Here is a 13,343-nt window from a genome sequence, read left to right on the forward strand (position 1 = left end):
GGACAGCATCGACACCGGCTCAGGGACACCGACAGCCACTGCAGGAGAGGCGTTCTGAGAGCTCACTAACGCATTTCTCCCCCTTTTAGTGCAAACATGGACAATATCTTTATTTTTCCTCAGCGAAAGCCTCTGTAGTAAACTTCTCCGGATGCTCATCTCCTCCTAACCTATCCCTTCTGAGCCCAGAGCAGCCCCATTGCAACCGCAAACGCTGCCGAGGGCCAGAACAAGCCGCCGCTACCCTGCCTCTGCAGAGGCTACCGCAGCACAGCCCCGGGTCTGGCCGCTACCGCTGCCGGTGCTGTCGCCGGACGGGAACCGGGACCGGGACGGGCACAGAGCGGACTCGCCCGCCCGAGGCGCCGCGCGGCGAGCGGCCCGTCCGCGATCCACGGAGTCGAGCGGCGGCGCCGAGCGGCAATTGGTGGCGCGCGGGCGGCCCCGCCCCGCCCCTCACATGACCGCTGGCGAGGTTTTTGTCGCGCCCGCTCGCCCCGGCCGCTCGCCGCCCCCCGGTGTCCCCAGCGCCGGCAGCAGCACCGCCACCGCCGCCATGGGCCAGCGCCGCTCCGCCGCCTCCTGCCGCCGCCTCCTCCTGCCGCTGCTGCTGCTCGGCGTCTCGGGTGAGCGGGGCAGCGCCGGGCCGGGGGAGGGGGTGGTGTAGGGTGTCCCCGCGGGCTCGCGCCGCTCCCAGCCCCCGCCCGTGGCGCACGTGAGGCGGCGCGCGGCACCGGCGGGTCCCGGGGGTCCCGGAGACACCGCGGCGGCTCCGGGAGCTGCCCCGGGGCGGAGGCGCCGCCGCTGCCCCCCCGCGCTGCCGCCCACGGGAGGGGAGGGGACAGCAGGGGACAGCGGCGGGCCGAGGCGGGCGGGGCGGCACCGTGCGGGGAGCCGGGAAGCTCGGGGTGCTGCAGCCCGGGGCCGTGTCCCGGCGGCGGTACGGCGGGCCCACCTGCGGCCCGGCCAGGCCGTTCTGTCAGCGTGCTCGGCCTGGGGCCGCGGGCACCGCAACGGCTCTGCGGGATTCACCGGCTGGAACACGGCGGCTGGGGAAAGTTCTCTAGAAACGCCGAGGGAATTTAGCACCCGTGTGTTTCGAGCCGGAAATTGTGGAAACGCAATGAAGGCACACCGACCCCATTTTTAGGGGTCAGCTTGAGCCGTAACGACTGACACAATGCATAAAATAATGGACCCTGGTCTGCAAACAGAACGTTGTTCAAGAGCTGTGTTTGTGCCCTTTGGTTTACTCAGCGTGTCGTCAGAAAGCTGATTTCAGAGAGTCAGAATTCCAGGTTGGACAAGACCTCAAGGATCAGCTGGTCCAGCCTTTCTTGGCAAAAGCATGGTCTAGACAAGATGGCCCAGCACCCTGTCAAGCCAAATCTTAAAAGTGTCCATTGTTGGGGAATCAACAATTTTAGATTATTAGTCTGTGTCAAGCAAACAGACTGTAAAACATTGTCTCAATTTTTGCCAGCTTTGATAATTTCATGGTGCGCTTCCTATTTTTGATACTTTATCAAAATCTATCTGTTCTTTCAGTGTCTGGCAAATTGAATATAGTCCTGGCATAATTTACTACTTTGTAATGAACTGTCCTCTTAAGTGGTTCTTGAAAATGAAGTAAAAACAATGTCTTAATGGCTAATAATCATATCTTACAGGTTTTTTCCAGTCTTATGCGGTGGAAGTAGATATAAAGGATGCCTCTAATGCTACATGCCTGTATGCAGATTGGATGATGAGGTTCTTGATAACATATGAATCAAACAGTGGTGATTATGTAAGTATTTGGGGGTAACTCTTGCTGAGAACTAGATTTTGATCTGGGTAAAAGTTTATGCTCTTTTACCTAGGGTGTTTGATGTCCTATCTTTTTTTTTCACTAAGTTGAAAATATTCTTATATAGTCATTAGCCAAGTAAAGCAGCTATATCAGATTCAAGTACTTTTGTACTTGAATCTGATATAGCTGCTTTCTCAGGCAGGTGTCAAGGGAGCCTTTATCATAATTTTCTAGAATAACCTAAAATAATCCCACTTGTGAAAGATTTCAGCTAACTCCAGCAAGTTTATAATGTTGTCATGGGGAAGAACTGCATGTGAACACATTTAAAATTACCCTTTTCTTCTAGAAAACCACAACCCTGAATTTGTCATCCAGTGTGACACACAATGGAAGCGTCTGTGGCAATGACACACAAGCGGCAATTGTGGCAGTGCAGTTTGGAGAAGGTCATTCTTGGAGCATTAACATCACAAAAACCAATGAAACTTACCAGGGAGACTTCATCACATTGACCTACAACACAAACGACACAGTTGTGTTTCCTGATGCTAAAAGAAAAGGTAACATTCGTTGCAGAATCTGACTTGCAAAGCAGCCTCAGCCACAAGTGTCAGACCTCATGTACCTGACCTGGCTTGGCTTCTTCAAAGTTAAGAGGACTGGTAATGAATGTAGTGAGTTCTGTACCACGTGCTGCCAGCTGCTGTTCCTTGTGCCTGCCTGCTGGCTAACAATGCAGATCAGTTGGCTTCACTGTGTAATTCCTGTAAGTGCAAGAGAAGGGAGGATAAACAGCTTTGATCAGTGATGTGCTGTTAGACAGCAGGCATATGGAAGATTAATTTTCATGTGCACTGCTTGACCTTCCACCTTGCCAGGCAGTACAGTGTTAGGCTGTCTGTGTACTAATGCTTAGTAATAATAGGTTTTTTTCTCCTTAAAAACTTAAGTAAAAGGGTTCACCTTCCTAATGGCATGTCTAGTTCTGCAAGCTTGGTTACTCCTGCGTTACCTAGCACTTCAGGTCAGGACACATAGGGAAAACATTCAGGAGAGCTTAGGATTGTTAAACTTAATTATCTCTTTGTCTTACGGAATTATATAAAACATAAAACTACCTCTAAGTTCTTGTAGTTCATAAGGCATTAAAACATTTGTGCTTATTTGTAGGTCCAGTTACTGTTCTTGTGAAGGATCCTTTGCATCCAGTTCAACTGAATACTGTCTTCGTGTGTCATAATTCCTACTTTATTGAAGCAGAAAATATAACTCAGATCTTCTGGAATGTTACTGTGCAGGCTTTTGTTCAGAATGGCACAGTCAGTAAAAAAGGTGAGCATTTTAGTTTGTGAAAGAGCTTTTTTGTATTGCACTTTAGTGCAGGGAGCAAAGTCCCATAATAAAAAATCCACCAGTTCTAAGATGTGCTGTGTTTAATAATATTCATGTAAATATCCTTTAGTACTTCTTTCCTTGTTCCTGGAAAAATAGATTAGGAGAACAGATTTGGCCATGTGCTGTAATGTTGATTGTTTGCATGCCAAGGTGGGAGTCTACTGAAGTGTGTATTCCAGTAATTGGGGTATTAAGAATAAGCACTTCAGAGCTACTGTTGCTGAGTTTGAGGGGTTTTAGCTGACTGCCTTCCACTTCCAGTGGTGGCCTCTGCTGTTGCATTTTAGTCCAGAGCCTGTTGTCTCATCTCATAGCTCAGAAAAGAGATGAGCACATCACCCTGCTGCATACAGCATAATAAGGTCACTTACTTGGCCTACAGCAAGTACATGTCACATTTTTATAACAACCTAACTATCTTTATATGTTTTGTTTCCATGTGTTGGAGGCAAGTGGTATGGAGTGTGGATTTAAAACTGAGTGTTACAGAACTTCTGAGAATTTATGGTAGCTCTACGTTGTTTGGAATACTGTGCCACAGTGCCACGTTTGAGACTTCTGTCTTGGTTGATAGCAGACTCCCAGTGAGCCTAGATTTCAACGAAGAAATTGGTATCTGTATTGAACTGACCTCTGAGTAATAAGACTTCAGTAAAATTTCAGCAATTAAATTGTGATTAAAATGTCTTTTCAGAGTCTAGATGTCCTGCTGATACACCTACTTCTGCACCTACTGTTCCACCTACTACTGCCAATGTGACTACTGCATCTACCACCACTTCGTCACCTGCTCCCAAACCTGTGGAGAATCCAGACATAGGAAACTATTCTCTAAAAAGTGGAAATAAGACTTGTTTCTTGGCTACTGTGGGGCTGCAGCTGAATGTTTCCCAAGACAAGGTGCTTCTTTTTTCTTTCGAGGAGTAATAGGTTCCTGTAGTTATTTGGTGTGAAATCTGAATGCAGAGTATTTGCTTTGTACACTGCTAGCTCTCCAGAGCTGCTTCTGAGTATTGTATCCAGCACCTCTCTGATGTCAGAATAATTTTGTGGTATAATGCCTGTCTTCAAAAACCTTAGGTGGATTCAACACAATGTGTAACTGGGAATACTTCTAACATGATTAAAAGTCTGGAACTTTCTCAACTGTTACGGCTGTTGTTCCCTGCAGATACTGTCTTTCCCCTCAGAGGGAGCCCGGTAACCTGTTGTATTAGGGAACAAAGACTTCTCAAGCAATTTGTTTGCTTCAGTATTGCCAGCATGGAAATTTAACTCGAACAGCCTTGGTTAGACAGTAGCTAGGCTCAGTCTTCTGCTGTTGAATTTATGACAAGCTCTTCTAACCCAGGACTGTTCCTGACTGAGACAATGATATTCCAAAGGCAGCTTAATGTCTTTGATATGCTTTGTATTTCAGCCTCATCTGATCAACATCAATCCAAAGACAACTATCGCAGATGGTGCCTGTGGTAACACAACAGCCACTCTGAAATTGAATGATGCAAATAGCACACTGATTGGTTTCACATTTGCTGTTGTAAGTACCTTCTTTTATTTTAAACTAAATTTTCATTTAACAGCATTGCATGGTGATCACTCATAGTGAAATCCTTCTGTTGCTTGCCGGTGGTAGGCTGTTCCCATATGGGAAGTGGAACTGGCCAGCTGAATGCCTCAAGACAAATGGAGAATTGGGTTAAAGTTGTAGAAAATGTAAGACTAGTAAACGTGTTGGCTTTTGTAAGGCATGTGTTCTTAAAGGTACAAATACAGAATTGCACACTGACACTTGGTTCTTGTTTCTTAAACAGAAAAATACTAGTGCAAGTGTACAAAAATTTTATCTGAAAGAGGTCAATGTTACGCTGCTCAACCGTCTGAATGGTTCTGGTAAGAAACAGCATCTGCCTTAAACAAGTGTAATATTCTATTCAATGTCTGCATCCAGTACTTCTTTTTTCAGTGTTGTTCATGCTTACTGTTAGCTCTTACTTCATGTCTAGAAGTTGGTGTGAACAAAAACAGTAAGCAGAAATGGCTGTAAGATTACTTTAAACAGCAGTGTGGGACCATTCTACAATACCTGAAACTTCTGCTAATGGAGTCTCTATGTAAATTAAGAGGGCTTCTTTATAACTGTTTTCAGGAATGTAATTTTTTGAGGTGAAATACAGTTGTACCAACTTTGAAGCTTTTTTTCCTAAACCAGCTGTTGTTTTCTTTGATTGAAGATGCTTCTGTATCTTCTCACTACTTGTACTTAACTCTCACTGGGAAAAGAAGTGAGTCCTTCAAAAACTGAAGCATGCTTTTTTCCAAAACAAACATATGGGTTTTTTTTTTCTTTTTTTTTCTTTTTTTTTCTTTTTTTTTTTTTCTTTTGTGTAATTGCATGTTATGGCTGCAGCAATTAAAGAGTGCTAAAGCTAAAACACTTGCAACTCTGCAACATTGTACAAGGAAAGCCTGATGTCATGTACATATGAAAGAGATGTTACTGCTAAGTACTGTAGTAACTTCAGTCCCTGATTCCTGGTTAAGCAGATCAATCCCACTTTGCAGTACTTTGTTTTTCAGACTTCAACAGTGTTGAAGTGTTGACCCCTCTAGATTCACCTCCTCAGTCTTACTTTATTAGCAACTGTCTTACATTTGAAGTGAACGTGCAAATTCCCTTTCTTTTTTTCCCCTCTTTGTTTAGTCATTTCAAGTGCAGATAACAGCAATTTCAGCAAGTGGGATGCTTTCCTTGGTAGCTCTTATATGTGCCGAAAAGAGCAAACTCTTCAGGTTAATGAAGATGTTCAAGTACATACTTTTAATCTCTGGATTCAGCCATTCCTTGTGGAGGCAAATAAGTTTGCTACAGGTAAGAGTTATGTTTTTGGTTTTAGTAATGCTTGCAAAATTCTTACTTGCTAAAAAGCACCAGCATTAGGTGCAGGCACTTTATCTCAGAAGCTCTTGTTTAATTTTTTAAAATATGTTCATATATACATGGAATGAAGAGAAGTTCTAAGACTGACATTCAAGTTCAGGCAAAGCTTTGTTCTCACTTAAAAAATGTCTGCTAAATGTGTGGTCTCCTTCACAAAACTTCAGTGAACTAGAGACACTGAAGGGAGGCTTAAGCATTGCTGGGCAGAATAGGTTAGAAGTTACCTGACAACATCTTGACATACAGCTTTTTGTAGCTCAAATATGTAAGAAAATTGGACAGAACCTTTGCAGAAGTGGACTTTGGGAATGCTGCTAGATGTTTTGTTTCTTTTTACCTGTCAGTCTGAGGAATAAAAGTGTTGGGGAAGAATGAACTGACAGAGGTTCCGTCAGAGGCAGTTTTGAATATCCAGAACTAAAGGGAGATTGTGAAATGTATGTTTGCTGCATTATCTTGATCTTGTTTGGAGAAAACTGGAATGGCTTAAATTACCTCTTATTATTTAGTGCAAACTGGTCTTTGTGCTGAATTATAATACTTGCAGCACAGTCTTACTGGGCTAGACTGATCTGTAGACATATAGATTGAGAAGTTCTGGTTTTGACTGAAGTAAGATAACTCTCCAGGTGTGTGTAGGGTAAACAGTCTTTCTAAAGAGTTAGGGACCCATTTCGCTCTGTAGTTAAAGTTGCAGCTAGCTTTCTTCTAATTATAGTTATTTTATCTGTGTAACATGTCATTCTGGATAGATTCTTGATACCAAATCTAGGTCACTTTTTATCTTTGAGTGAAAGCACCAACCAGGCTTGCCTTAAGTATGGAGTAGATAAGCCTGGTTCTTGAATGTAGAAGAATGGCTGCTTCCTTGTCTAGTGCAGCTCTTGTGCACAGGAAAACTCATACACCCCTTAGCTTGATATAGGTTGTCAAACACACCACGTGATTATAATGCTTAAATATGCTAAATGTACCCATGAGACCTCTGCAGTTCTTTCTCTCTTAGTTTAAATAATACTTGACTCTTTAACACCTTCGTGTTAAGGAAAACAGATTTTTATACCACGCTTGGCAAGTATTCTGTCTTAATTTATTCCTTATTGCAACCTTTTTCTCACCTACAGCCCAGGAGTGTTCGCTGGATGATGACAGCATTCTAATCCCAATTGTAGTTGGTGCTGCACTTGCTGTCTTGATTGCCATTATAGTGGTTGCTTACATAATTGGCAGAAGAAAAAGCTATGCTGGATATCAAACTTTGTGAATCTAAGTGTGATTCCTGTTCTGATTTCCCTCTAAACAAAGCAAGTGCAAGTTCTGAAGTCCAAAAAAGACCCAAAACTTAGGAGTAATTACTAGCCACAGCTAATTGGAGTTGAGAAACAAAGGGTGAGTGTTTCTCTCAGATGAAGCAGAACTACGCTTTGTTTTCCTGCTCTAAGAAGACGACGTGGGTTTCATAGCTGTTTTGAAGATGTCAAATACTGGATGAATTGCTAGGCTAAGGATTTTATCTTGCAAAAAATCCTAAAGCATTTAGGATTTACTTCTGCTTTTTACAAATAGTAGCCTGAAACAAGAACACATTCTCGACTGATGTGCATTGGGCAACTCCCAGAATAGCATAGAATTTGTACTTGCTTCTCTCCTCTGCGTTCCATAGTTGTTGTCGTAATTGTGGGTTAAGCTGGCAGCATTAGTCACTATGTTGACTTGTATAGTATTTAACAAGGATTGTCTGATGTCCAATAACAACTTCATTTTCCATAGGATTGAACTTCAGGCTGGTGATTAAGTGATCTCTTGAAGTGGCAGCAGTAACTTACTTGCCTTTGTCAGGATTTGAGTAATTTACTCCTGCCTTGGTGTAATTTCAGGAATCATTCCTATACCGTGGCTGTACAAACTAAATGAGTAACTTGCCAAATGGTGAATATATGGGAAGACTTCAGTGCCGTTTCCAGATGCTTTCAAAAAAAACTTGTTAGGCACTGAATTCTTCATTCTTCATTATACCTTGGCAATCATCTAAAATACTCAGCTAAGGCAGATTTCTGCTAAATTAATGCAAGCTTTTTTTGCTGGCATCAGTTTAAAGGGAATAACCTTTCTAAATATTCCAGAACTTTAAAGTGCACTTAACTTCATAACATACTCTGCACAGAACTGGTCTGTCTTGTTGCTTTGAATGACCATTGTTTAAAGATGCTTTCATTTAATGAGCCAGTATCTGTTGTTTGCAGCTTGAGCTGTTTTTAAGTCTTCATCTTGAATGGTTCTCTGCCAGTCAAAATTCACGTTATAACTGCCCGCCATTGGCACTCTGAATGTTTAACGTACTTTGTGTTGGATTGTTTGCGGTGTAGCATTTATTAATGGTAAGAATGCAAAAGCCAAACAAGTCTGAGATGGACCCACAACACCTGTTTTTCCTTGCTGTATGGAAAAAATAACTAGGTTAAAAAAATGCAGTGCAACTGGACTGTTCTTAAACTGCAGCTCTGTAGAGACTAACCCTTGATGCACAACTTTGCTCTGGGCTCCTTGTGCTGTAATACATATTCTTACTGCATGGAAAAAAAAAAAAGAAGTCTTCTAGACTTTTAGATAAGTGTGGCTTTTTTGCATATGTCATAACATGAGCTGCCTAAACTAGTTATTTAATGAACATAACATTGTCTCCCCCTTTAGAATGAGTTTAGCCTGCATCAAAGCTGCTCTAGTGTTTTATTAGTGTTCTCTAGGGTTGTAGAGATGTCTGTGGCATGTTTGTATACAAATCATAAAATACACTTCTTTCAGTAATGGTTTGGGTTTGTTTCTTGGGGGTTTTTTTGTAAAGACAGTTTACTCTTGACACTAGCCAAGGAAGCACGTATGGGTGCATAATGCTTACTATAGTTTGTAGTCTACAGCTTGAATTTTGCATCAGTTACTGAAATTCATTTTAATGAAAGTGGGGAACTGCTATAAGTTTAATCATGAAAACAAGCTTCAAGACTTACCATTTTAATTAAAAAATGGATCTAATGACTTTCATATTAATATATCCTCAAATGCAGAAGTTGATACAGATTTTTTAGCTTTTTTTTTGTGAGTGATGTTCAATGGCACCAAGTAAACATGCATTTCTGTTAAGGAGTAATCATCACACTGTTCTTCTGTGACCTTGCAAATTTTTAAACTGTACACAATTTCCAAGTGACAATACAGAAGATTCATGCAAACTGTTTCCAAAAATCAACAGTAGAAATACTTTGCAAAAACTTGCAAGTATATTGGCTCAGAGTTTTAAGTAATCCTAGACTGATGTGCAGGTAACTGGTTCAAAAAACATCACAGTTTCACTTGACTTCCTGTTGTTATAAAACCACTAGTTTTCCTGTATGTATTGCTCCATAGGGAACTGTCAATCTGTTTAACTTGTGCTCTAAAAAATAAAGATTGTTCTATTTCTTAAGGAAACTTGTTCACATTTTTTAACTGATTTGAAAATGGACGTCTTGTATTGTCTTTTTTTTAAAGAAAATAAACTCAGTGAGTAAGGTAAACTCTAATCAGTCTATATCTGAGATTCTGTTACATAGCTGGTTTTGTTCTGCTCTGTGGAAACAGCATTTAATTTGTGGCTGCATTCAACACTTGTGGATGTTGAATATTAATGTGTACAACCTATTCTAGAGTGTGGTCAGTTTAGTGCCTTATACACAGTTTACTGAATACTATAACTGTATTCTAAAATGGCAAAATTTCTCATATGTTAGGTAAAGATGTTGTGCTAATGGTCCTCAAAAGAAGCATTTCTAGCTAGTGAATGATGGGGTTTGGGTTTTGGGGGGTGCATTTTGTTTGTTCATTTGTTTCTTTTTTTGATTTTTTGTTTGGCTGGTTTTTAATTTTTTTTTCATTTACCACAGCGTTCTCTATTCCATAGCATATGTTAATAAAACACAAAATTTGGGGCTATTGGTTGAATCTCATGATTGGAATTAAAAGGGAAGGCAGCTTTTATACTGGGGCTAAAACAATTTTGGGCCAATATTTCTGACTATTTTGAATGGAGACACATTCAGCCACATCTGTCGAAAAAGCTCTTCCTGCTGGCCTGAATGCAGTCTGTGTGTCGGGCTGTAGTTACCAGTTCTGCACTTGAAGACACCTCTCTGAAGCTTCTAAGCCCTGTACAGTAGCCATACCTGGATAGATGTGTGCCAGCAAGGATGGAGTGTTCCTGGTATGAAACCTTAACCCTTTTTTCACCCTGGGAATTCCCTGTAACGGTGCCATAGTGTGATGTGTACTGCAGCCATCTCTTTCCTTTGAAGAAGAGAGGCAATTCCTGTCACTGCCTGCTGGGCACCCTTCATCCTTAGCAAATCCATTAATGTTTAGTGTTAATGACCCATTACCCAGCATGTAGCAAGTTGTCTGTGTTGGTATTTAGTGAACAAAGATGACTAAACATGAAATGCATGTCTCTCTTTAACATGTTTAAATATTTTCTCGGAATATTTTGAAATAGCTGTAGAAGGTGCATAGCTCCTTTCCTCTTTTTTTTTTTTTTTTTTTTTTGTTCTTTCCAAGTGTTGCTCTACTTGGCAGTAGGGGCTTTCAGATAATCTGAGTTTAGTATTTTCAGCTGTTGAGCCTCCACATGTTGTTCTCCTTGCTCTTAGTCAAAGGCTTCACATAGTGTTTTGGGAAGGGGCCGTGGCCAGTGTGTGCTGGACTGTAATAAGCCAAAGCAAGACAGTACATTTCCTATAATTAATGCTGATTCGATGAAAAACAGCAGCCAGCTTTTGATGAGGCATTGACTCTGTGTGTTATGCTCTGTCCTGATTAAAAACTCAAACAAAACAGTTTTATGAGGAGTGCTGTTTTATGAAATGCATGTAAACCAGGCACCTTTCCCGTGCTGAAGGAGAATCCAGGCTCGGTTTCCTGCCTTAGCAAACCTCTCCTGGCACAGGCAGGTGGAGCTCTGCTCTCCTTATGAACGGGAGGATACCAAGCCCTGCCCCCTGTCTCAGGAGTATCCCCGAGTTTGAAACCAGTTCCCAGCGTGGTTTGCTAATCCTTGGCGAGTTGTTTATATCAGCAAGGAGCTCCTCACAAGTTTTACAACCTGTATATTAAAATCCACTGTGGCATTATAGCTCTCTTCCATTTTTCCCTCTGATGTGGATTTCAGTGAGGTCTGTGTAGTTCTCAGGTGAAGCTAATAACCCTTTTGTATGGAAAATAAAGTTACACACCCTAAGAGAGTCTTTCAGTGTTTTCCATGCAGTGCCTGCAGCACATTTATCCTGCCTGTCCCTTGTAGTTCTTGGGAAGTTTCTGCTTTGTTACTTGGATTGTCTATTATGTCTTCATGTCTAGAACCCAGAGGGGTGCTGGTGACTTCAGGGTTGGGAAGACCCCTGGACAAGGCACTAATCCACCAGTCTGGGGTTTTTGTTGCTTTATTGCTGCTAACTCTGAGGTGTGATCAGCTAATGCATGCTCAGACTGCTGGTTTGTCCTCACAATTCTAATCTATCCTCTGCTTGCTAGAGGAAGCTGAAATTAAATCGGAAGTTTATTACCAATATAAAGGATGGGTGTAGTAAATGTTTTAAAGAAATCAATCTTTCCATCAATTCTTTACTCAATACTGGTTTTACTTTACATGTATTATTGTATCTAATACAATGTAATTTCTCAAAAATGCCTGTTTGGTCCTTGCTTTCTTTGGTTTCTAATGCTTGATTTCCCTTACTAATTTATTCTCCCTTGCTTTTTTTGTTTTTTCTTCTTTCTGCAGCTGAAGAATGCCTTGCTGATTCTGACCTGAACTTTCTTATTCCCATCGCAGTGGGCGTGGCACTTGGATTCCTTATCATTCTTGTCTTTATATCTTACATCATTGGAAGAAGAAAAAGTCGTACTGGCTATCAGTCTGTATAATCTCTTAATTCCATCTCTGTTGCCCACCTTCCCTGCTCTTTTCTCTTTCCCAGACTCCCTGATCCACCTCTTAAAAAAAGAAAAATAGAAAAAAAAAAGAAAAATTAATTCATGGTTTCTTTATTTAAAAAAGTTAAAATCACTTCATGACAGAATAACATGCCATGAGTCTGAAGATGGGTTGCAGAAGCTACTGTGTGACTTTGGAGAAAGTAAGTGTTTTGAGGACCACAGAATTGAGCCGAGCTGATGTGTGTCCCTGGGGGAAATGTATTTATTTTTAGTAAAGAAGACATCTACAAAGCTTTTTGTTGTCTAATCTTTTTATACAAGAAAATTTCTAGATGCCTACAGCTTGTCTTGGTTAATGCTAGAGTTAAAACTATAATTATAAGTGTGAATAATGTGTCAAAAGGGACTGAACATGCAGGGGGAAAATTAATACCAAGCTCTCAACAGACTTCTGTTGGGAGGTTGGCATATGGCTGTCCTCGTGAATCAGCCTGAATTTCCTATTCCTTCTGAGTGTAAAAGTAGTACCTTATCTCACTAATACCCTGACATAATATGAGAAGAACATCTGATTCTTGTAGCAAATTACTTTATTTAACATCATATGGAGAAGCTGACTGCTAATGTAAGTTGAATAGCTTTGCACTAGCATGGTGTCTAATTTGCCAAGATAAGGCTCAGTCCTGGAGCACTTTGGCGACTCAGAAAAGGCAATGGTCTGCTGAAGGAAATGTCTCCTGTGCTGTTTTGTTGGACTGCGTTTTTCCTTTTGTTCTGAGCTCAATTGTGAAATGAGGGTGGGAGGCTGGAATTTCACTGGCTGCAGTTTCTCTCAGCTTTGATTCTGAACATAAAAGAAACTACACAGCGTTGGTCCATGTGAGGCTCAAAAGTATTTTGAGAGCACTCAGACTAACTAAGAACACAGATTGCTCAGAGATTCCTGCAGTTCCTTTGGACAGCTTTCATAGGTTAACAGGGGATCACTGGAAAGCTGTGATGTCTGAATGCAAGTGAAGATATAAAACCTTTTAGGTTTGACAGAATTAATCTGCTTTTAACCTCCTCGTTATTGCTTCTCAGTGTAAGAGCACAAAATTTCTAGCATGGGGAATGCTGATCATAAAGCAGTAATTAATGTACGTACAGTGAAGAAAGTAACTTCCAAAGGCGTTAAGAGCATCGTACCTGTTTGAAGATGCTTTCTTTGTTATTAATGCCATACCTCTGCAATTCTGTGTTCCATATCTA

General features: G+C 41.4%; 1 protein-coding gene across 3 annotated transcripts; it reads left to right on the forward strand.

Moving 5' to 3' along the window:
* The first annotated feature begins 442 nt into the window (after nt 1-442).
* Nucleotides 443-12,383, forward strand: LAMP2 (lysosome associated membrane protein 2). Of its 3 annotated transcripts, none has more exons than XM_085060446.1 (9): nt 443-626; nt 1,671-1,789; nt 2,142-2,355; nt 2,966-3,127; nt 3,885-4,090; nt 4,611-4,730; nt 5,005-5,083; nt 5,895-6,062; nt 11,938-12,383. In XM_085060446.1, the coding sequence occupies exons 1-9, from the start codon at nt 461-463 to the stop codon at nt 12,078-12,080; spliced, it is 1,377 nt and encodes a 458-aa protein (XP_084916572.1). In that variant the 5' UTR covers nt 443-460; the 3' UTR covers nt 12,081-12,383. The 3 variants fall into 3 exon arrangements, with proteins under 3 accessions (XP_084916572.1, XP_084916573.1, XP_084916574.1); XM_085060447.1 differs by lacking the exon at nt 11,938-12,383 and adding an exon at nt 7,250-9,596 and having other exon boundaries at nt 444-626; nt 5,895-6,056; XM_085060448.1 differs by lacking the exon at nt 443-626 and adding an exon at nt 1,034-1,152.
* The last annotated feature ends 960 nt before the right edge of the window (nt 12,384-13,343 follow it).

The sequence above is a fragment of the Lichenostomus cassidix genome, chromosome 4A, assembly GCF_008360975.1.
Source record: "Lichenostomus cassidix isolate B80296 chromosome 4A, HeHo_3.0, whole genome shotgun sequence".
Classification (NCBI taxonomy): domain Eukaryota; kingdom Metazoa; phylum Chordata; class Aves; order Passeriformes; family Meliphagidae; genus Lichenostomus; species Lichenostomus cassidix.

Excerpts from the sequence above, each read along its gene's own strand:
- LAMP2 (XM_085060446.1), top strand. The coding sequence starts at position 461 with ATGACCGCTGGCGAGGTTTTTGTCGCGCCCGCTCGCCCCGGCCGCTCG. Across the intron at positions 4,091-4,610 it reads TGAATGTTTCCCAAGACAAG|CCTCATCTGATCAACATCAA; the intron begins GTGCTTCTTTTT and ends TTTGTATTTCAG. Across the intron at positions 6,063-11,937 it reads GGCAAATAAGTTTGCTACAG|CTGAAGAATGCCTTGCTGAT; the intron begins GTAAGAGTTATG and ends TTCTTTCTGCAG.